General features: G+C 50.8%; 1 protein-coding gene across 21 annotated transcripts in view; it reads left to right on the forward strand.

The window, feature by feature from the left end:
- Window positions 1-22,405, forward strand: part of CACNA1C (calcium channel, voltage-dependent, L type, alpha 1C subunit) — a 659,923-nt gene that overhangs the window by 593,977 nt on the left and 43,541 nt on the right. For 10 of the 21 annotated variants that reach the window (XM_011931040.1, XM_011931031.1, XM_011931034.1 and 7 more), the window contains one exon: window positions 10,174-10,257. In XM_011931040.1, the coding sequence (XP_011786430.1) occupies window positions 10,174-10,257 (84 nt within the window). Of the gene's footprint in view, window positions 1-9,494; window positions 9,579-10,173; window positions 10,258-22,405 lie in introns of all 21 variants that reach the window. The other 11 variants (XM_011931029.1, XM_011931041.1, XM_011931035.1 and 8 more) reach the window with 3 other exon arrangements.

A 22,405-nucleotide genomic window follows, 5' to 3' on the forward strand; every position in this document is an offset into this window, starting at 1 on the left:
AATCCGGGAGGCAGAGGTTGCAGTGAGCCAAGATCGCCACTGCATTCCAATCTGGGCAGCAGAGTAAGACTCCGTCTCAAAAAAAAAAAAAAAAGTTACAAATAAATACAGCTCAATACAGCAGCACTGAAACAGGCAGACTGGGATTTGAACTTGGGTCTGCATGATTCCAAAGCCTGTGCTCTCCCCTGCCTCACTGAGCAATTCACTTCTAGAATTTGAGCCTTCTAATATTGGCACAGGTGACAAATGGCACAAGTAGAAGGCAATTCCTTGCCACGTTGCTTGCCATAGAAAAGATTAGAAGCAACGAAGGAGCCCAGCAAAAGGATACTGATTAACTAAATGGAAGTGCATCTGTTCAATGCAACCACTGAAAAAACCCCACCGAGGAAGCTCTGTGTGCCCAGATGGAGCGGAGTTTATCTGGCGTGTCTGCTATACTGCTATTTATGAAAAATTTGAAGTGAGGTAAAAGAGGATTTCTAGAGGATTTCTACATATTTGTGCACATGTGAAATACCAGAGGGCACTCACGGAACTGGGGACTCTGGTTGCTTCCAGAGGAGAACGGGGTGCTGGGGACGGAAGTGAGAAGGACAGTTTTCTCTGGTGTCCGTGTGTACTTTGTAAATTACATAACATATAATATACTATATATGCATATGTGATTTTGATTTTGATTTTTATTTACTTATTTATTTATTTTTTGAGACAAAGCATTGCTCTGTGGCCAGGCTGGAGTGCAGTGGCACGAGCTCAGCTCACTGCAACCTCCGCCTCCCCGGTTCAAGCGATTCTCCTGCCTCAGCCTCCCGAATAGCTGGGATTACAGGCACGGGCTACTACATCCAACTAATTTTTATATTTTTAGTAGAGATGGAGTTTCACCATGTTGGCCAGGCTGGTCTTAAACTTCTGACCTTAGGTGATCCACCCACCTTGGCCTCCCAAAGTGCTGGGATTACAGGTGTGAGCCACCGTGCCTGGCCAATATTTATTTTTATGTATTTATTTTTCTTTTTAGAGGCTACTTGTTCTGTCACGCAGGCTGGAGCTCAGTAGCGTGATCATAGCTCACTGTAGCCTCAAACTCCTGGGCTCAATTGGTCTTCCCACCTCAGACTCCCAAGTGCTGGGGACCACAGGCACATGCCAACATGCCCAGCTAATTTTTGTACTTTTTTTTCTTTCTTTTTTTTTTTTTTTGATAGAGACAGGGACTCGCTATGTTGGCCAGGCTGGTCTCAAACTCCTGGGCTCAAGCGATCCTCCCACCTTGGCATATATAATATTTAAAACTGAATTGTAAACCACCAATGGTGGCTCATGCTGGTAATCCCAGCTATTTGAAAGGCTGAGGTGGAAGGATCACTTGAGCCCTGTAGTTCAAGACCAGCCTGGACAACATAGTGAGACTCTGTCTCTATAAAAAAATAAATAAATTAGCCAAGCATGGTGGTGCACACCTGTAGTCCCAGCTTCTTGGGAGGCTAAGGTGGGAGGATTCCTTGAGCTCAGTAGTTTGAGACCAGCCTGGACAACACAGTGGGACTCTGTTTCTACAAAAAAATAGAAAAATTAGCCAGGTTTGGTGGCACAAGCCTGTAGTCCCAGCTACTTAGAAGGCTGAGACAAGAGGATCTCTTGAGCCTGGGAGGTCGGGGCTGCAATGAGCTGTGATCGCGCCACGGCACTCTAGCCTTGGCGACAGAGTGAAACCCTGTCTCAAAAAAAAAAAAAAAATTAGTCAGGTATAGTGGCACACACCTGTAGTCCCAGCTTCTTGGGAGGCTGAGACAAGAGGATCTCTTGTGCCCAGGAGGTGGAGGCTGCAATGAAATATTATTGCAACACTGCACTCCAGCCTGGATGACAGAGTTAAACCCTGTCTCTAAAAATAAAATAAAATAAAAACCCTGCCAGGGCAAGTACTCTGGTTATTCCCATGCTGCAGGTAGGGAAGCTGAGGCACAGAGAGGTTAGGTAACCTGCCTGCGCAACCCGAGGCTCACTGTGGGAAGTGAAGGCAGTCTGTCATTTTATTCACAGCTTGTTCAAGAGTGTGGATGCGGGTTGCTGGCCAGATCACCTGGCAGAGGAGCCCTCGCCCGCTAAGTTAGAGACGCCACAGGGCAGGGGTCATAGGATAGGCTGTGGAAGCTTTCCGAGAGTGCTGAGCAGGAAGGGACCTCTCTGATCGGGGTTGGGAAAGCTCTCTCCATGGCCTTGGTCCTCTGGATTGGACTGGAAGGGGTTCTAGGCAGGCAGGAGGTTCTAAGGGGCTGCCACAGATCCCAGCCCTCCCGCAGCAAAGGAGAGATCGCTCCGCCTTGTTCCAGCCACACCTGATGCTACTTGTTTCTTGCCGTCCTTTCCTCAGAGTGCATGGTTGGTGCTGTTCATTTGAGCTTAAAGTTGCCGGTGTGCATAGCCGTGTGTCTGCCCAGCCTTGCCCCTCTCCAAGGAGGCGTTGATTCAGCACCTAGTCCTGAAGGCACCTTTGCAGAAAACGGCTCATTTATTCCAGCATGAGTAGTGCGAAGCAGCTATTGGGATCCCCCAGTCTACCCAGGTGCAAACTGAGGCAGAAAAAGAGCCTCCTGAGGCCCCCAAATGGAGCTTAACCGATAACCCCACATTTTCATCTGCTCCCGGCAGGGAAGATGGCAGGCAGGCTTCAGGAGGGCTGATTGATGTGTGTATGCCCAAGCCTTGCTTAGTTACAGGCCTCTAGTAAGTGCTTATTATGTGTTGATGAGATAAATAAATGAATGAGTAAATAAATGGACGAAGGCCTTCAAAAATGTCCTGGGGAGGAAAAGCCTTAATTCCAAAGAAAAATGGGAGCAGAAAGTGTCCAGTTAAAAGTGTGCATTTTCAGGAGTGTGTGTTCCTCCTGCAAATAGGAGAGCAGCCCCCCTCGCCTCCACCCACCTGAGATTCTCTCACGAGGCAAGCACCCAGCCCCCTGCCCACTCCTGCCCTTAGTCCAAGTAGTTCTCAAGCTAGCTGTGCAGAGTGTGTCTTGGGGTGCTTCTGAATTAACACATCACAGGATGGGAGCTGACAGAGGAGGGCAGAAATCCCCACCTCCTCCCCGGCTGCTGGCGGCTCTGTGCTCCAGTTATGCCTTCTCCATTAGGCGCCACTAATTTCCATGATTACTGTTATGTCTAAATGGCATCCTGGTGTCATACAATTTATATTATCTCTGCTTGGTGTCGGCTACCATTGTTTTCATGATATTCAATGGGATCACCTCAGCATAGACACACAGACACGCACTGAGACTTCACTGCCACCGCCACCACCACCAGCTGCCAGTGGGACCCAGCTCCTCTCCCCGACTCATTCAGCTCTCATTTCTGGGACCCAGAAAAGATCAGTGTTTCCAGGAACTGGGCACAGCTCCCTCCCTCACAGCCACCTCTGCCCAGCCCCCTGCCTGGCGCACCTGCGCTCTCTCCAGTGCTTGCTCACTCAACCAGGACCTCTGCTTTCTTGCAAGGACCCCCTTCCCTAGGTCTGATGATGCCATCTGTTGCCCCTCCCTCAGCCCCGCCCCACCTTGGCAGCCTCCAGCTGCTTGGTGACTGATGTTCCTAACCCTGTCTGCAGGGGCCCTTCAGAGGACACTTTGTCCTTTTCCACTCTCCGTCTCGATCTCAGCAGCCCCACTTCTAATCCAGCCCGGAAGCCCTGCAGCCCCCCAGCCAGCGTGCTCCGTGCCCCATGTGTCCTAGGAGGGGAAACCAGGTGTTCAGAGTCAGCTTCCCCACAGGGCCGGGGCACTCGGGAGCTGGCTGCCTCCCCTGTGTTTCTTCGGGCAGATAAGGAAGGCAGGCAGGAAGGAACAGAGAAGAGAAAGAAACGAGTCACGGCAGTGACAGCACCTCTGCCCTCCGAATGCCGAAGACCGACAGCACCACCCCAGGTGAGGAGCGAAAGGTGTGCGCAATTCCTCACGGATGCCTTCTTGCCGCCAGCCTGATCGAAAGCTGGTGCTGCCTCTGAGGAGATGGCAGGGCGGCCTCTGCTCTGGGCAGAGAAGAAGCTAAGGACCCGGAATTCAAAGGCAAAGGCATGCACCTGTCACCCCTTCGACAGCAGTCCCCTCGCAGCTCTCCTGTAACAGAGACAGAAATCGGGGCCCCTGCCACCGCCCCTCTCGATAAAAGAAGAATGGCCTGTGCCTTCCTCGGTGGGAAGAGTGGTTCCTAAGAACCTAGCAGTTAATTGTCTACATGAACTCCAGTCTTACAAAATGCAGCCATGACAACCTGCACCCTGTCACCAATCTCAAACGGTATCAGCCAGATTTCATTCAGGAGAGTTTGAACACTAGTGACCTGGAGGATGGGCGGAAAAAGGCCTGAGAGACAGACTAAAGGAAAACTCAAGATTCTAGAACCTTCAGCTTCCTCCTTCCTCTTTTCACACACCTAGGCTTTGTCTCCCTGGTGTTTAGTCCCACACCCAAAATAGAACCTGTGACTCCTACCTCACTAGGCAGAGCAATGCTGCTAAATAATGACAGTGGCTGGCCGGGCACGGTGGCTCACAGCTGTAATCCTAACACTTTGCAGGGCGGAGACAGGAGGATCACTTGAGGCCAGGAGTTCTAGACCAGCCTGGGCAACATAGCAAGACCTCATCTCCCCAAAAAGTTAAACAATTAGAGGGGCGTAGTACTTGGGAGGCTGAAGAGTTTGAGACCACAGTGAGCTATGCTCATAGCACTGCACTCCAGCTGGGGCAACAGAGAGAGAGCCTGTCTTTAAAGAGAATACTTTTTTTAAAAGGTAGAAATTCAAAGATTTTGGTCATTAGAGGGCCAGGCATCCTCTCTCTGGAACATTCACACATCCAGAACACCTATTCCCGAGGAGGCCAGATAGAGTCAATACAAAGAATAGATATTAAAGGATTTTTTCAAAATACTTTCCTAGGTATTGGTCCTCACATTAACCCTATGCAAGACATAGGGCTGGTGCTAGTATGGTTAATAATCAGATTATGATTACCTCCCTTCCAGAAAGCTCAGTCTCCAGCCGACCAGTGACGATGAGATCCTTGAAATTGCCCTTGAAGCTGTCATGAGGTGGAATCCTCTGAACTCTGGACTCCGGTTACTTCTGGTTTTTAAGCGACTGCAAACAGAGGGTTTGGGAAGTGCACCTCCAGTTAGCAAGAGGCCCACGATTTCTTACATAGGTAGTCATCCCATCCCTTTTCCCATTGGGAGTTGGGCATGTCTTATCCCCAAAAAGCAGAGAACCCCTGGAGGCAGGCATTTTCCAGCCAGGAAGTACCGCTGGACCATGGCCCCACAGTTAAGACACAGTATCTGGGACCAGAAGAAAGCAATGAAATGTCAGGACACACGGGCCTCGTGGGTGGGAGCAGGAGAAACGGCGAGTTCTGAGTGCTTCGGATGCACGGTCTCCTTTCACCCTCACCTCAGCTCTGTGCTTTATCCCATGTTCTAGGTGTGGAAACGGTGGCATAGGGAAGTTAAGGTATTTGTTCAAGGCTACCCAGCTAGTCAGTGGCAGAGGTAGTGTCTGAACCCAGATCTGCCTCCAGAGATCATGCTTTTAACCACTATGCAGCCTCTTTCAACTTGGCATATCTCCAACAATGGAGCCAAATCAGGGCGTGGATAACCAAAATGGAAGAAAATCCACAGTTCCTGTGCATGGGAAATGCATCCCATGATGCTTTTGCAGCAGTTGTTCCTCCCCAGCAATGATTTTCTGATGTCAATATCAATTTGGTGTCCATTTTCTCAGCCCACGCCTATCAGTGAGTGGAGGTGCTGCGGCACTCAGGCCTGGGTACTGGGAGCCTGGGGTGCACACAGGATCTGCCCTGGGGTGGCCAGAGGAGAGGCCCATCTTATGAACACTTCTCCAGAGTGGGGAGTTGGAAGGGAGAAATCCACTCAACCTGTGGGACTGGGGGATGGCGAGGGCAAGGCTTCCAGCTGCAAAAGCGCTTTCCCTTCCGGGCAGCCCACCCTGCGTGGCTCTGAGGAGCTGGACAGTAAGAGGTTTGGTTTGCCACTTCAAGGAGAGCCAGGAAAACCCTTTCTCCAACCCCTTCCTTCTCAACCATTTGGGACACAGTCACCAGAGAAATAAGGGGCAGCAGGTATAACCAGGCTCTGGGTCAGACTGATTTTGTAAGGCGTGTATGATTTTTTTCCCACCCTCCCTTCCCCATTACAGCCTTAAAACCCCTATTACTAATGGTTTCCAGCAACCGAGGGGGTGACAAAAACAGAGAGAAGAGAGATGAGACAGCATCAGGCCCTTACACTCCAGAGAGTGTTGGGAAAAGTATTCCTCCTAGGACCCAACCAGCTGGGGACTTGGGGACCTGCAGGGAGGACCGGGGCCTTGTTTCTGGGCAGGGTGTGGTCCAGGGGGGAGGAAGGGGCTGTTGAAATAGTGGGAGGAGGGGACAAAGGGACCATGGGGATGGAGGCCTGAAAGCTGGACCTGAAATTGTCTTCATGGTCCAGCTGGAGGACTGAGGGGCTCTGGGCACCAAGGGCAGGATGGTGGGAGGATGGGTCAGGGTGAAGAGCTGCCTCTTAAAGGGACCCTGTTTGCCCCCAGACATGTACCCTCACCCGCTGCATTCCAGCTCTGCGGAGATCCCCCAGGGCTGGGTGCACAGGAGCTATCAGCAACAAGGAACCTGGTTGGTTTCTGCAGCCCCCCAGGTAGTGTGCCACCAAATAGAGATGTCAGTCTAAAGCCTGCAGTAGCACAGCCTGCTGAGGGCAAGTGTGAGGCACGAGGCCTTAACTCCAACAGAGCCCAGCCAATGCCAGTCCAGTGGAGCCATGGGCAGAGGGAGCTGTGGTCAGGAAGGAGGGGGCTGTGCCTTCTGTCTGCACATATACAAAGAAATCCGGGAGAAAGGGTGAGCAGGGGTGCACAGCCAGGCGGTTGACAGGGTTCCTTTAGGTCTCAGCCCTTCACCCTTGGGTGCCCATTGATTAACTGTGTGTGTTTCTCTGGTTTTCAACACCAAACCTTTGCTCTGTTCTGTCCATTTCTTCCTTTTCCTTTCTCCATCTCAGAGGTGTTGCAGACCAAGGCCAACTTACCCATTTTGTTTCAGGTCTCTCTGGTGGATGAAGATTCCAACCCACCCTCCTTTCTTGAGCACTGACACTCACACCTTCCTCTCTCTCTCTCCTCCTGCTCCCACACCCAAATAATGTTTTCTTGCACGTTTTCTAGGCTGATGCAGAGAATTCCTGGATTCTGCTCTTGTTCTTGTTTCTCTCGCTTCTCTTCCTTGACTTCCCTGCCCTTCCCTTCTGAAACAGCTCAACCCACAAAGACGGTATTCATATCGAGAGGGCCGCCCAGTGTTTACCGAAATCTAATTTTAAGACTTATGCATAGCGGTAGTTCATCTGGGGTCTTCACTCCTTATTTCCCTCTCCCCAAAATCACTATCTTCCTTTTGCCCTGTGAATGATATCTGAGACCCTGAGAGCAAATTGGTTATTTCCTGCTCACAGCATGTGACTTACATGGGAGAAAGAGGTCTCTCTGCCTCATAGGCTCCACTATATTCAGAAAAATACCCTGGGAAGCCAACAAGAACGCCCTGATTTGAAGCTGACCCTCACCTCACCCACGCCCGGGTCAGCTCATCTCTGCTTCCCCCATCCTGGCTGTCCAGAGTCTCTGTGGTGGAGTTTCTGTTTTCTTTTGGCAGAAATGCCTGGGAACCGAAAGGCCCCTTTCCCTGTGACCTGACCTCCCACGCTAAGAATAACAGCCCCAGGACAGCATGTCTTTCGGTCCCTCTGGAAAGAAGGCATGGCTGGGAAGTGGGAAGTTCAGAGAGCTGAATAGAGCTGGGAGGAAAGGGAAGAACACAGATTCTTGGCTTTGTGAGTAAAAAATAAAGAGGAAAAGTTGGCAGCCTTCAAGTGAGCTGGGGAGAGATCTGGGAACCTCTCGGAGGATGCTTCATGCTTTCATAGCCCGCTCCGACCTCTAGAATTCCACCTCCTGGAGGCCCAGAGGGCAGGAAAATGCTGGTCCCAGTGAAAAAATGTGGCCAGCCCTGTCTTGTCCCCTTTGCAGACAATATCTAAACTAAAGGCATAAATGTTTTTACTTAAAGAAAACAAATGTCTGTAGTATTTGGTCCTTCCCCCTCTACCCATGGGGAATATGACTGCCTGTAGCTGAGGGTTTATGCCCCCATTTGGTCACAGAACATTGCTCTGCAGGCTCCTACACCTCCCACACCCAAGAAATCCACCTGCTAAAGAGTCCACTCATCCAGGACACCAGGAGTCCTACAGGGCCTCTGGGACAGCCCATTCCTTGGTTGACCAGTTGTCCAAGTACATGAAAAAAAGTCTTTTAAGAACATTCATCCCTTCTCTTCTCCAAATATGGTGAAAAATAAAATCCATAGCTACAGAATCAAGTGGTAAAGTCAGGACACGGGTCTTCCCCTTCTGTGCCAGAATCTCTCCTTTAGGGCACCACTGCCTTCATCCCCTTCTAGGCAGCCAGCCTCCCCCAACCTACCAGCCTGTCCCTAGCAAACCCATCCTCAGGAAAGGCTTTGATCACTGCATGCCCTCTGACTGGCTTTCGCATTCAGCAGGACCCTACCTCAAAATGACCACGAAAGAACCTGGGGAGGTGCTTAGAAAGCCTCAGAAAGCCCTGTCAAGAGCCACATAACCCACTCCCAGAGTAGGAGCCCCGCCTTGCCTCTGCCACCTTTCCCTTAGGACAGTCTTTGCCAGGGTTGGAACTGTCCCTAGAAACACTGGGGCACCCAGTGCAGGAACTAGGGTGACCCTGATTTGATCTGCAAGACTTGCACTTACTATGGATCTTATTTTAACAATTTGGTCCTTCTTTTATTTTTGAGCTTCATATGAGCCACTTCTGAGCCCAGATAACCTGCCACCCCGCGGCCCACACTGATGGCTGTGGTTTTTCAAACCTTCTTCATCCCCAGCTTCACCCATAGGCCTGAGCCCATTACCCTCTGAGGGGTCACACACCTGTGTTCCCTCCGTCCAGATGGGCCCTTCTGCTAGAAGAGGACTGGGGGTGAAGGAGATGCTCAGCAGGGACTGAAGAGAGAGCATAGTAGCCACCTCCTGTCCCCTGGTGACTTGCACCGCCCCGCCCCCACACCCACTCCTGCCCCTGGAGGGAAGTGGACAGGGCCTCTGTGGAGAAGGGGTAGGGTGGGTGGATCTGTAGGATGGGGCCGTGTGACGGAGGGAATGCGGGCAGTAGGGTTAGTGTCGCCTCCCTGCTGCTCCTTCCCTGCTGGTGCTCCTGGGCTCCTGGCCATGGTGAGGGCGTCCGGAACTCCAGAGGCAACACGGAGGTGCCTGGACGATGATTCTGATGGTGGTGTTGCTCTGTTCTTGTCTGTCTAATATTCCTTTTTAATCCCCATCCTGCCTGCCCTCCCTCATGTAGGGTTACTTTAGTGATCCCTGGAATGTTTTTGACTTCCTCATCGTAATTGGCAGCATAATTGACGTCATTCTCAGTGAGACTAATGTGAGTATTACTCTGCCCTCCCCAGGAAACCTCCTCATTCCTCCTCCTCCGCCTCCTCTATTTCTCTCTCTCTCTCACTCTCTCTGTTTACCTTCTTTTGGTTTTTTTTTTAATTTCCTGTTTTTACCCGCCTCCAGTCATGCCTTTTATTGAACCTGCCGTCGTCCTGTGGGGAAAAAAAGGGGGAGCTTCTCCTCCTTTTTTTCCATTTACCTCAGCTCTGCCCGGCGGTGCCGGGCTGGGGCGTGGAGCTGAGCAGAGGGAGTGGCGGTGCAGGGGAAACACCGCCTGGTTCCCTGGGGCGGCCACAGCCCCACGCCACCTTTGAACTAACCCAGCTTTTGTCAGGCCTCTGCACCCTGCGAAAACAAGGTTATCCAGGTTTGAGCCGCCAGAACTGTAGAGTGGTAAGAGAGTGTTTAATATGCCCACGTAACCTCTTTCTTTTCTCATTTTTTTTCTCTTCTCTCCCTTTTTCCATGCCTTTTTTTTTTTTTCATTTTTCCTCTTCCCTTTTGTTTTGTTTTTCTCCTTTGTTGTTGGTTTTTTTTTCTTCTCTCTCTCTCTCTCTTCTCGGCTTCTCTGCCCCATGCAGCACTATTTCTGTGATGCATGGAATACATTTGACGCCTTGATTGTTGTGGGTAGCATTGTTGATATAGCAATCACCGAGGTAAACGTAAGTACATGGCGTCTGTACCTAACTGTCCGTGCCTGCTCTAACATTCATTTGTCTTTCCCCGGTTTTCTCCTTCATTTTATTTTCTCTCCCCACCTTCTTTTATTTATTTATTTATTTTTTTAAAATTTGTTTGTTTGAATTGGTTTGAAGGTTTTTTTTCTTGTTGCTTTATTTTGAAAAAAAAAAAAAATTTAACTTTGGAACGCATTAGGCCTTCCCCTTTTCTGTTAAGTTCTGATTGCTGCATCTTCTCTCTCTCCCGTATAATCAGCCTGGCATGAGTCACACTGTATTGGAGGAAGCAGCTCTGGGAGCCGCGGAGTGAGAACATGACGGGATGTTTGCCACTCTGGGCAGCTGCTGGGGCAGGGACCCAAACCCCTTCTGACCTCCACCTCCTCCTCCAGCCACTGCCTTCCCTACTCTCTCCTTTCCATCCCCACAGCATCTTAGAAGGGAGCTCTCTCAAAGTAGAATACCCTGCGTTAAGGCTACGACTCAGCCTACATAGTCAGCCATAGCCCACCCTCGCCCAAGGACCACCCATCATCTTGGGTTGAATGGGCTGTGTTTCCATTTAACATCAGCAGCCCATGCAGGCATCCAGGTCCCTGCAGGCTCATTTGGAAGAGGAATGAGAAGAGGAGAACCAGTCATGTTTGAACTCTTCTCTAGAGGTGGTGGGTGACCTACTGAGAGCTGCTCTGGGTGGACCTTTCCTCCTAGTTGCTGTGGAAGCAGGCCCCATGGGCGCGCCTCACTCCCACATGCACCTGCCACCCCTGCCCTCGACCCCTGACCTCTCACACCCCTGCCTCTGGCTCCCTAGCCTCAGACAGAGCCCCAGCCTCTGTAAGGCCTCCCGCCACCTCCTTCTCCCAAGAGGTGCCTCCTTCTATACAGGTCCTATCAGTTCCTGCACATGTCTTTTCTGTTACCTGGCATGTTTAAATCTCTCTTTATCTATAGGCAAGCCTTCTTGCGGTCAGTCTTTAACATGTGTTGTTTAATTTTTTGTCATTGTTTTTCTTTAATTAAGAGAGTTGGTAATGTTTGCATAGACTTTTGATGCACTGAACCATTGAATAACAGCACAGAGCAGATGCTTTAGAGTTTTGATCTAAGATGTTTGGAACTACCCAGCCTACCACCCCCAGCTCCTCCATGCACCCGTACTCCCCTCTCCACTCCATCTTTTGCTCCCAGTCAGTTACACTGCCATGTTATTTTGCCTGCCAGATTCTTCTCGATTAGAAGCCCCTGTCTGCTCCTCTTCCAGCAGGTGGACTTTGGAAAGCGGTTATTACACTTGTCATCTGTCCCCCACCGTAGCCTGGTGCCCCAACCCTGCTCACACTATAGCTCCAGAGACCATGGCCCATCTGTCTCCCTGTGTCTCTGAGAACTGTCTTTGACCCGTGTGTGTATATGTGAGTGCATGTCTGAGTGTGTGTGAGCATGTGTGTATGTGTGTGCATGTGTGTATGTGTGTGTGCACACGTGTGTATTGTGTGAGTGTATGTGTGTATGTGCATGTGTGTGTGCACACGTGTGTATTGTGTGAGTGTATGTGTGTATGTGCGTGTGTGCACACGTGTGTGTGAGTGTATGTGTATGCGTGTGTGTGCACACGTGTGTATGTGTGTGTGTATTGTGTGAGTGTATGTGTATGTGCATGTGTGCACACGTGTGTATGTGAGTGTATGTGTGTGTGCACACGTGTGTATGTGTGAGTGTATGTGTGTATGTGCATGTGTGTGTGAGTGTGTGTGAGTGTATGTGTGTATGTGTGTGTGTGTGAGTGTATGTGAGTGTGTATGTGCATGTGTGTGTATGTGTGAGTGTATGTGTGTATGTGTGAGTGTATGTGTGTGTGTGAGTGTGTATGTGTGAGTGTATGTGTGTGCGTGTATGTGTGTATGTGCACTCTCTCTTAACTTCTCCCAGTAAATCCTCAGATCATTTTTTAAATCAATCTTCCGACTCATGCTCTGAGACTCCCCTCCCCTTTCTGAATGGACCCCAGTTTTGCAGCTGGATGAGCCCCAAGTTGCTGTTCCCACTCATGCACATAAAGGCCAGAGCTTGTGTGCCCAGAGCTTGTGCCATGCAGTGCTCAGCCCTGGATGGAGAGCTTGTGCCATGCAGTGCTCAGACACTGCAGGGAGAGAAACAGGAAAGACAGGACAGCAGTGGGCTCTGCCCTCAGGAGGTTTCCTTTCCAGACAGCAGTGCAGAGCCACACAAAAATCTGTGTAGAGGAGCCGAGAGCCCCACAGCAGGAAAACGCAGAAAGGTGACTGCGAGCTGCCCCCTTGTGCAGAGGCCCACGGCAGTTCCAGGGTTCCTATGGGTTCTTCCTACAGTCGGCAAGGCCACTATCACCCAGTCTGCCATTTTCTCCCAAACTGTTCACGTCTTTAAAGAAAAAGAAAAAACAACAAAAAAGCATTTTCTATAAAATGTATACAGAAAAGGGGGCTCTGTTGGGGTTAGGGAGGGAGCCTGAACCCATGTAGCAGCTCCTGACATTGGAATAGTGGTTTTCTATTTACAAGTCACTTTGCATTTATCTGACTTAACTCTAAACTGCCCTTTAACTTTGACAGGTAGGAATTCTCATCCCCAATTTGCTGATGCTAAAGGTGATGATGGAGAGCTTAAATACCTTTCCAGTGCCTCAGAGTCAGCCTAGCCCTCCTGGGGCCAGCTCACTTCCTGCTAGGCCAGAATTCCTGGTTTCTGTACTCCACAATGCCTTTTGGCAAACAGAAACCTCACCTGTCCCTCCCGGTGTACTGCCACCGGCCACAGTTTACTCAGAACTTACGTTCTATAATTGATATCTTAAATAACTGCGGGGTTTTTTCCACTTTGTAAATAAGCAGTAATCAACCCCCCTGAGAGTTCCACTGCCCTGTGTCCTCCCACACTGAGATGCTCCAGGCCGAGGCACTGGTGGCTTTGAAGTCACACTGAAGGATTGTCAGGTGACAGGGTGGCAACCGTGCATGTGACTGACAGCAAGAGGAGGTGTCCTGAGATCCGACACCTATTTCAGAGCCACTTTCTCCCTCTCCCACACAACTGATGGCTTCTGAACCAAAAGAACAAACATAACATCCCCCAAGGCAGGAAGGCGGTTTGGGAGAGGAGAAAGCTGGACTTGAAGTCAGAAAACTGGCAGATTGTTGAGTCTTGTTGCTGCTTCCTGTCAGAGCGTTACCAACATGCCCAAAGACTCTGTTTTTTCATCTGTCAGAGGAATGTGGTATTTACAGCAGTGTGTTTTGAAGCTCAAATAAGAGCATCTATTTAAAAACTCTATATAAACTGGTAACGCACTGTGGAATGGGAGAAACTATGGCACCCAAGCAAATGACATTCTTTCCAAATTTACTGCTGGTGTCACTCAGAGGGCCTAGTCTCCAACCAAGACCTTTTGGTTAGTCTAATCATAACCTACAACCCACAGTTGAGAGCCCTGTTTCCCAGATATGCTTAGACCCATAGAGCTGGCCAACAGGTACAACCGGATCAAAACCAGCACACACACGCATACCACGGTCCATTACTTTGAGGCCTGGAGGGGCCTGCTCTGAAAGCACAGTCCGGCTTGACCCTGCACCCACATAGCAGCCAGTGTGAGGGACGGCAGCTTAACTGAGCACCACTGCCTATCCTCAGAGGTCGCTCCCTGCCACTAGATGGTTCTGCCTCTGGGACATTAGCCCTTATGGACATCCCCAGCATTTTCTTCCCAATCCCATGGGATCCTTCAGAAAATCCTGCATCCCTGGGCCCTGCTCCGGGCCTTCCCAGATATTTTGAGTCATACTCTCATCACAAGACATATATTCCCAGGGATATGGTCTATTTGGAAAGAGTCTACATTGTCAGCCTCAGTGTAATCCATGAGGGCGTTTTACCTGTAACCTGCCATCTTTAACTCCTAAACCCCTCCCCAGATGCCTTCTCGACCCTAACCTTCCTCCAAATCATCCTCACATTTCAACTCCCCTCACCTTTTCTCTTTCCCGGGCTATGGGGCCCCTCCCTCTCAGGAACCATCACTCATTCATTCCACAGCATTTAGAGTCTCACTTCCTATATGTCAGGCACCGTTCGAGGCACCTGGGATCCATCAGCTGGCAAACCAAAAGCCCCTGCCTTCACAGATTTGCGCTGTAGACGGGAATAGTCAGACAATTCACAATGCAACCAGGACAGAAAATAAGGAACTCGTACGGTGTGTTAGAAGATGATAGACGTTTCAGGAAAAAAAGTAGCGCCTGATAAGGGGGCTCCAAGGTGCTGGGGAGCAGTGATGGCAGGCGCTGGTTTAAATAAGATGGGCTTCCTTCAGGAGGTGACAGTTGAACAAAGTAAAGACATGAAGGAATTGAGGATTCTCCATGCGGAGATCTGGGAGAAGAGGCAGCAGGGCAGGAGAAGCCAAGTTGGCTGGTGCAGATTGAGCTGGGAAAGGAGAGGCTAGGGTATCAGAGGGGTAACTAACAGGGTCCACATTTGGGCTTTTACTCCAAGCAAGAAGGGGACATACTGGTGGCTTTGAGCAGAGGTGTCACGTGACCTGACTCTGGTTTTTAAAGAGACCAGTCTGGCTGGCTGTAGGAGTCAAGGGTGGAATCTGGAAGATCATTTGGAAGGCAAATGCAGTCATCCAGGTGGCAGATGTCCATAGCATGGAGCAAAGTTGCGTTAGTAGAAGCGGTGGAAAATGATCAGCCCGTCACTCTGTTTTGCAAACAAAATTAACAGTGTTTCCTGACAGACTGCATGGGGGCAGGAGGAGAATTGCCCAGGAGGACTGGGAGATTTGGCCTAAGTCAGAGAAGGATGGAGCAGTTAGGCAAGGAGGCGGGCTGGAGGCGGGGCCTGTGTGAGTGAGGAAAAGCCAGAGCACGGTTTTGACGTATCTGTTAGCCCTTGGAGGGGAGATGTCAGGTGGACAGGTGGACACACTGGTCAGAGGCCTGGGGATGGAGTCATTCACAACAAGATGGTCCCCAAAGCCCTGGCACTAGAGAAGAAGAAGTGACAAGAGGCAGAAGAGTGGAGAGGCCTGCGCCAGGGCCTCTGGTGCGAGGAGACCAGGACCCGCCAACTTCTGTTCATCTGGGAGATGCCTCTGAACAACTGCCAGATGTCACAAGAGGACTGTCTTCAGGCCCCCTCGTGCGGTCGTGCCGAATTCTGCCTCAGTATCTGAGCCATGGGCCCCTGCCCTTCTCCTCCCAATGCATCACCTGGGTCTAAATCTGAGCTTTTCTTCCTCTGTAGCCGGGGAGATAAGAGTGCAACGTCCTGCTGCTCTAAGGAAGCCTCTTGGTCTTCCTCAGTGCTTGGGTCTGAAATCATATTTTCCTGCAGTTGTTCATGAAAGTTACTATAGCATCAAAAGCTGCTCCCTAAGCATCCCAAACTGGAATTAATTTGGGCCAACAGCCTTTCCCGACACCCTTCTTTTTCATTCTGTATTTTAAAATATACTGAACAATAGAAAGTGCTGGGCAGCCTGAATTCCTGCATTATGGACATAGAGAAACATTCCCAAGTTGTGAATGAAGAAGCCTTGGTTACACTTCCAGCTCTGGTGACTTAGAGCAATGAACTCCATTCTCTGGGCCTCAATTTCCTCGAATGCAAAAGTGAGGAGTGAGAGGTTTGGGATGGTCTCTTGCAACTCTAGCATGCCGTAATTCTGACTTGGGCATTTTCTGACAGCTGGAGGTGGATGCTTCATTGCCCCCATTGCCTTGCTGGGTTCTGAAGTGGTGTTTCCTGTCATCGGGCACCCATGGCTTCACGGGGATGATTCTTCCAGGGAAGGAGTCGTCTGCATAGAGATAATCCACAAAGCCACAGTGCTGAAGGGGAGCAAGAGAGGAGAGGCTCCCTTGGCTTTGGTGGAGCTCACATGGAGATTCTGCAGAGAAAAGGAGCAGGAGAAAGACCTTCAGGGAGCAGAGCAGGCACAGTGAGGGGAAAGAACACTGGATGTGGAGCTTCTGGGCACAACTCACTGGAGGAATTGCTGAAGGCTTTGCACGGCGCACAGACGTGTCCAGAGCAGGGAAATAAGCGAAGGTGGCAGTGGCTGTGAACATGAGGTGAAGAGGACCAACATGAGCACGACCTGATGAGCACGGATCAGGCATCATGCCGAGGACACCATACACATGATCGGATGAAAACCGAGTGCTTACTCTCCACATGAGGAAATCAAGGCTCAGACAGGACAAACCTCTGCCCAAGGCCACATGGTGAACGAGAGGCAAATCTTGGATTCAAGCTCATTTCTGTCCAAGAATTGGCTCTTGCATTTCCACAGTGCCCATTGGCTAAATCCCTGGGCCAGGCTGGCCTGGGCATGGCATCACTGAAGGGCAGGGCCCAGTGGCTCCTGCACTCCTCATTCAGTGCCTCCTGCACTCCTCATTCAGTGCCTCCTGGCAACGGGACTTGGGGCGGAGCTGTCTGACTTGACTTCTTTGTGTTGGTTGATGCTGCGGATGCTGGATCCACAAAGCCTGGGATCCCCCTGGGATGCTCAGACAGAATGCAGGCTACACCAGGATCCATGTCTCTGGTTACAGGGACCAGAAGGCAAAGGCCAAGAGGCGTGGATCAGCACCACTCCCTTTACCCAGTTGGCATCTGCAGCTGAAGAAAGAGACGGGGAGGAAGGGAGTCAGAGGGAGCAAGCAGCAACAAGGCAGGGCAGGGAGTGTCCAGGGATCAGCATGTCGGGGTGCTGGTCCCAAGTCTTCCCCACCTTCAGGCCCTGAAAGCCTTTCTACTTCAGCATCTTTCCACCATAGGCCCACAGGCACGACTTCCAGTAACTGTCACTCACTGCTCCCTACAACAATTAAGCAAGCCAGGCTCCTCTCTGACTCTGGGTCCTGGAAGGATGGAGGAAAAGCAGTCAGTCCTGAGTCAGAGAGAGCTGCTTGCTGCACGTCCACCCCCTCAGGGGTGAGTCAGCTCAGCCTGCACGACTCCAGCCCTCTCTCTCGGCCTGCAACCCACAGTGCTTGCGTTGGACAGCGGGCCTGGCTCTCTCCGTCTGCCTTTGTGGCTGTAACCACACTCACTGCCCCATGCCATGGCAGAGAAGGGACCAGAATGGGCAAAAGAAAGGCAAGGCTGGATGGGCGCCGTGGCTCACGCCTGTAATCCTGGCACTTTGGGAGGCCGAGGTGGGCGGTCAGGAGATCGAGACCATCCTGGCTAACACGGTGAAACCCTGTCTCTACTAAAAATACAAAAAATTAGCCAGGCGTGGTGGCGGCGCCTGTAGTCCCAGCTACTGAGGAGGCTGAGGCAGGAAAATGAAGTGAACCCGGGAGGTGGAGCTTGCAGTGAGTGGAGATCACGCCACTGCACTCCAGCCTGAGCGACAGAGCGAGACTCCGTCTCAAAAAAAAAAAAAGGCAAGGCTGAGTGCCCTCCCGCCGCCCATGGTTGTGATGAGGGAGGAGAGTAGAGAGATGTGGTCAGAAAGCAGATCTGTCCAAGGACATTAGGGTGTACACACCTTAGAGATCACCTAGCCCAAACCCTTATCTGTTTATTCTTCAAAGGTACCTTGAGCATCTGCTCTGTGATACTACTTGAGGATATACTGATTTTCTAGGAGAGGACACAAAAGGCTGGAGGCAGGAAACAGGTTACTCACTTTCACAGGTTTTCCACAGCAAGCTGACCGGAACTCCCAGTCAGTAGGGGGCTCAAGTGGGTGCTGTTGCCAGCCATTGTCTAAGTGACATTGGTGGGTGTGGCCTGAGCTGGTTCTAGGACAGATAGATTCGATCAAGCTCTGTGGTCTCAGGACAGCTGGGTGGGGCAGAGCTCATCCTTGACACCTCCCTCCAGCCCCACTTCTCATTGCTGCAGCCTCCTGTTGCCCTCGGAGTCCCTTCCAGCTTCTTCCCACTTTCAGCAACACCCCCCACCCCCAACAAACCTAATGCTATGCTACCAAGGTGCCTTGTTTCAAAATGAAGTGATTCCGGCACAGTAATTTGTGTGAGGTGGCAGCAGCTCAGTGAGCTGCCCTTCTAATAAATCGGTGTACCTTGAAGAGAAGGCCATGCTCAGCCTGCAGGTAGAATGTTGACTGTATCTCAGGTGAGCCTTCAGCAGTGTGACCCCTGAGTGGGGAGGATGCTTTCGTGAGGTCCCTCCCCATCCTCCCTTTTCCTATAGTTGCTCTTTGTAGAGCAACTAGTTTGTTTTCTACTCTGCTTAAGAGTACAGCTGGCCCTGGAGAGAGTTAGCAGAGCCACCCTCATTCCTAGAAGTGGGATGAAGCATCTGACCATCAGCAGCCCCCTGGGAGGAGGCCAAAGGCCCCGGATCTCAAGGTCAAGGGCGAGGCTTGCTGTGTGAACTGGTGTGATGTGGGGTTGAGGGGGTGGGGACAGAGAGAGGGGCCTGAGAAGTGGCCCGGTACAGCGAGTCTTCTCAAAAGCTTTTGCCTTGAGAAGTACCCTGCAGGTTTGACCCAAAAGGTCATGGGAACCTGTTTTTTTATAGGCATCCAATCTGGGTTCTTAATTCAGCTGTGTGAGATTGCCGAGGTCCTGATGCGGCTCTGACCCGTCCAGGCTCCCCTTGCCCTCTGCCTTCTGCCCCATACCGTGTCACTTTTTATTTTCCTCAGATACTCTTTCCTTTCCTGTTCTCATCTTACCAACCCACATATGACCCTCTATTCCCCTCCATGTAAGGGTGGAAGTTGCCTAGCACACCCTTTGCTGTGGCCAGACAGCTGATTGTACCTGACTTGACACTTTAGTGTCTGACACCTCAGTTCCTACAGGCTCAGCAACCTGCTGTTGGGGTTTTTTCCAGAAAGCTTGTAAAGCAAAGGCACCTCAAAGATGCCATGAGCTGGTAGTGAGGAGCCACAGGCAGGCTCAAAGATACGTAGGTGCCTGGAGAAGCACGGCCACTTCTCTTCATGCCCATTTACTCTCATGGTTGGCGCTCCCACCCTGGGAATCATCGGTTTGTTTCCTTTTTGAGTCTCTGCCCCTCCCTGCCTCACCTACTGTCTGTTTCTCTGCCTTTCTTCTCTATCCTGCGGCCTCTCCCTCTGGCATAAGGCATTCTTTGATGCAGTTGGCACTGCTGGCACACCAATTTCATTCGTTTATTCTCCATGGGCTTCTCGTTGGTGGAGGTTGGTTGGTTTGAATGACTAGATGCTGGGCTGTCCTTCCCAGGGGAAGATGAAACTCCCAGGCAGTTGTGTCATCCGTCTTGTTTAGTGTGTGTCTGGCAGGTAATACCACCTGGAGAGCCGTCAGGTTGCAGATGATAACAGTGAGACCCTGAGGCTTCAGCCACTTGCAGCCAGCAAACTGGTCACTGCAGCCAGCAGCACAGGGCATAGCTGTCAGCCAATCCACAGCTTCGCACACAAAGCAGGAAGAGCGAAAGAGGGCCAGGAGCCGCAGCCCCATGCTGGGAGCCCGCTGCCAGTCCCCTTGGGGCCAAAGGCCCCTTGAGGGAAGTTCGTAAGGGGCATTTCGACTCAGTGTCTGTAACTCCAAACACACAAGAAAGGCAAGAAAGGCCCTCTCCTTCTAGCTGGAATTCCGCTTTGGAGAAACACGAAAGCCCGTGGGTTTCCGACCTTGGGGAGGTGGCCCGGGACAGAGTTCTTTCCTTGGTCCCCGTCCATCGCTAGCTTTATCCTGGTGCGTTCCCTGCCCTTTGTCTTCCTCTGCTCAGTGCTCCTCCCCCATCACTTCCGTCTCTCCATTCACACCAAACCAAGATGGGAATTCTGCTGAAAATTGCTTCCAACGACACGTATCTCATTCATTTGCTCTTCTGTCTGAAAGCCACTGGCCTCTACCCTCAGCTCCTGTCTATCCCAGCTGACGTGTGTTTAACCTTCGCCTCTCTTAGCAAGTACCTGTTCATTCAACTTAGAAGTCTTGCAGTTTAAAACATGCTTTACTTTGGCCTCCTTAAAATGCCTTGCCCTGCTGCCATCCCCCGTGGCTCCAAGAGTCAGCACCTCCTGACTCCTCCTGAGATAATGTGTTTCTCCTGGTGGGAAGGGGAGATAAAAGGATCGTGAGGACCCACATACACACCCTTAACCTGCACCTGCTGGCTCCTGACCATGAAGTTGGCTTCAGATGTCTCTAGCAGCCCCTGACCCCTGCCATTCCCAGCTCTCTCTCTGCACCAGCCTGACCCACCTCCTCCCAACCTAGATTAATTCCAAGGTCTCTCTCTCAAAGGCCCACCCCTTGGTCTTCCACCACACCATGACACCCCCCAGCAGAACCAGCTGTTGTGTCTTGCAGATCAAATTGAGATTGGAGGTAGTACAAGCAGAGAAGTGGAGCATGGGGAGGAGGTACCAGCTGGATCGAGACCTTCACGTGGCTTGGAATAAAATTTATATCAGATCCACCTCCCTAAGTTCTGGACAAGACATTTAAAAAAAAATACAGCAAGGGTTCTGTAGCAGGACCACGATTTGGAGACTCACAATCCCATGACATTACTTTTGACATCTGTTTCAGAGGTGCGTGGAATCTCAGTGACACTGAGGTCATAGCGTTATTTCAATGGCAGCCATTGGAATTGGGCGGTCCTTTCCTGTAGGGCCAAGAGCCAGCCTTCCCTGGAGGAGATCAGAGGTCATCTGCGTCTTTCAAAATCAGCCTGCCAAGGAGAATGCAGCCATGGCTTATGCCCCCTTCACAGTGCTCTCTGGCCGCCTGACCGCAGGGGAGTATTGTGGAGGACAACTGGGCTGAGTGTTCCAGCCTAGAGATCTACTGCTCGGCCCCTGAATTTCTATCATCCTTACGCTTGGCTGTGCTTTCAAAAAATAATAATTATTTAAAAACTGTTTTTCGTATGAAGAGCTATTTTTCAACTACCTTTTAAGTCTCCAGAGAGACCGTGTAATGTGGCAACCAGGAAACGCATCCCGCAGCCACCCACACCATCCTGGTGGGAAAATCCTCCACCCGGGAGGACCCTGTCTCTGCTGGCCTCTGGCATTCCCTGAGTATCACCCCTCAGCATCGTAAATGTGGCCTAGACCTGGCACTCCAAGGAAAATAAGTGCACAGTGACTGCCTTCCAGAAACAAAGACTTCATCCACGGAGGTGTTACTTCTCATTTGACCCTGAGCTTAAATCAGAAAGACAGGTTTCCAGAGACCTCCTCTCGTTAGCTGCCCTGCACCGCTCCTCTCCTCAATGCCAGTTCTGCCAAACCAAGGCAATCTGCATAAGCATACTGAAGGAAGGAAATCGGCTTTCCTTTCTATTTGCCCTGAGCCTGTTATCTGGCACCACTAACCAGAGCTCGCTCTCTCTGAAAATGCCCGACCTCTGCCTCAGATATGGAGTAATAACCTCATTTCATTTATATCAGTTACGTGAAAAAATTAAGTTAATTGCCCCGATATCATGCAATCGTTGAAAATTACCAGATCATTAGAAAACAAGGATGAAAGAATTGGCTGCTCAGAAATTTCTCCACGCCTACCGTTAGTGGAGACAGTGCCGTATTAAAAATCAGCCGGAATGTTCAGGTTATGTAAGCAGCTCTGATGGCTGCTGTAAAAGGAGAATGCAGTCTCCAGGCTCAGGGGCGTATGTCTCCAGGGAATCCTACGGCCCCTTTCTTCCCCCAGAAAGACCACAGATGGAGAAACTACAAACGAACTCAAAGGCCCCGGCAGCAAATCTGGGAAGGGGTCAGAGATGAATGGCCCAAGTATTGATGGCTACCAACAAATTCTGAATTTACGTGCAAAGGTAGAACTGATGCTTTGTCCTTTCTCAAGGCGCTGTCCTTGGTATTTAAAGAGAGTGGTAAACCACAGAAACGTGTCTCTGAGCTCAAAGTGCTGATCCTCGGATACCACAGATGTCCAACTCCAGCAAGTCCAATCTCTCCTTCCGTCTCAGAAGGGGATTCTCTTGCCAAGGGGAAAGGGTACCAAAGACCAACGATGACTTGGGATCATGTAGGAAATGTCTAGGGTATCAGTAGACCTTGGGGGCCTTGGGGGCAGGGGCTGTGTCTCAGGCTGCTTCCTATTGTTACCGTGTAGAAATCACTCGGGTGTGC

This window comes from Colobus angolensis, unplaced genomic scaffold (genome assembly GCF_000951035.1).
Source record: "Colobus angolensis palliatus isolate OR3802 unplaced genomic scaffold, Cang.pa_1.0 Scaffold89, whole genome shotgun sequence".
NCBI lineage: Eukaryota > Metazoa > Chordata > Mammalia > Primates > Cercopithecidae > Colobus > Colobus angolensis.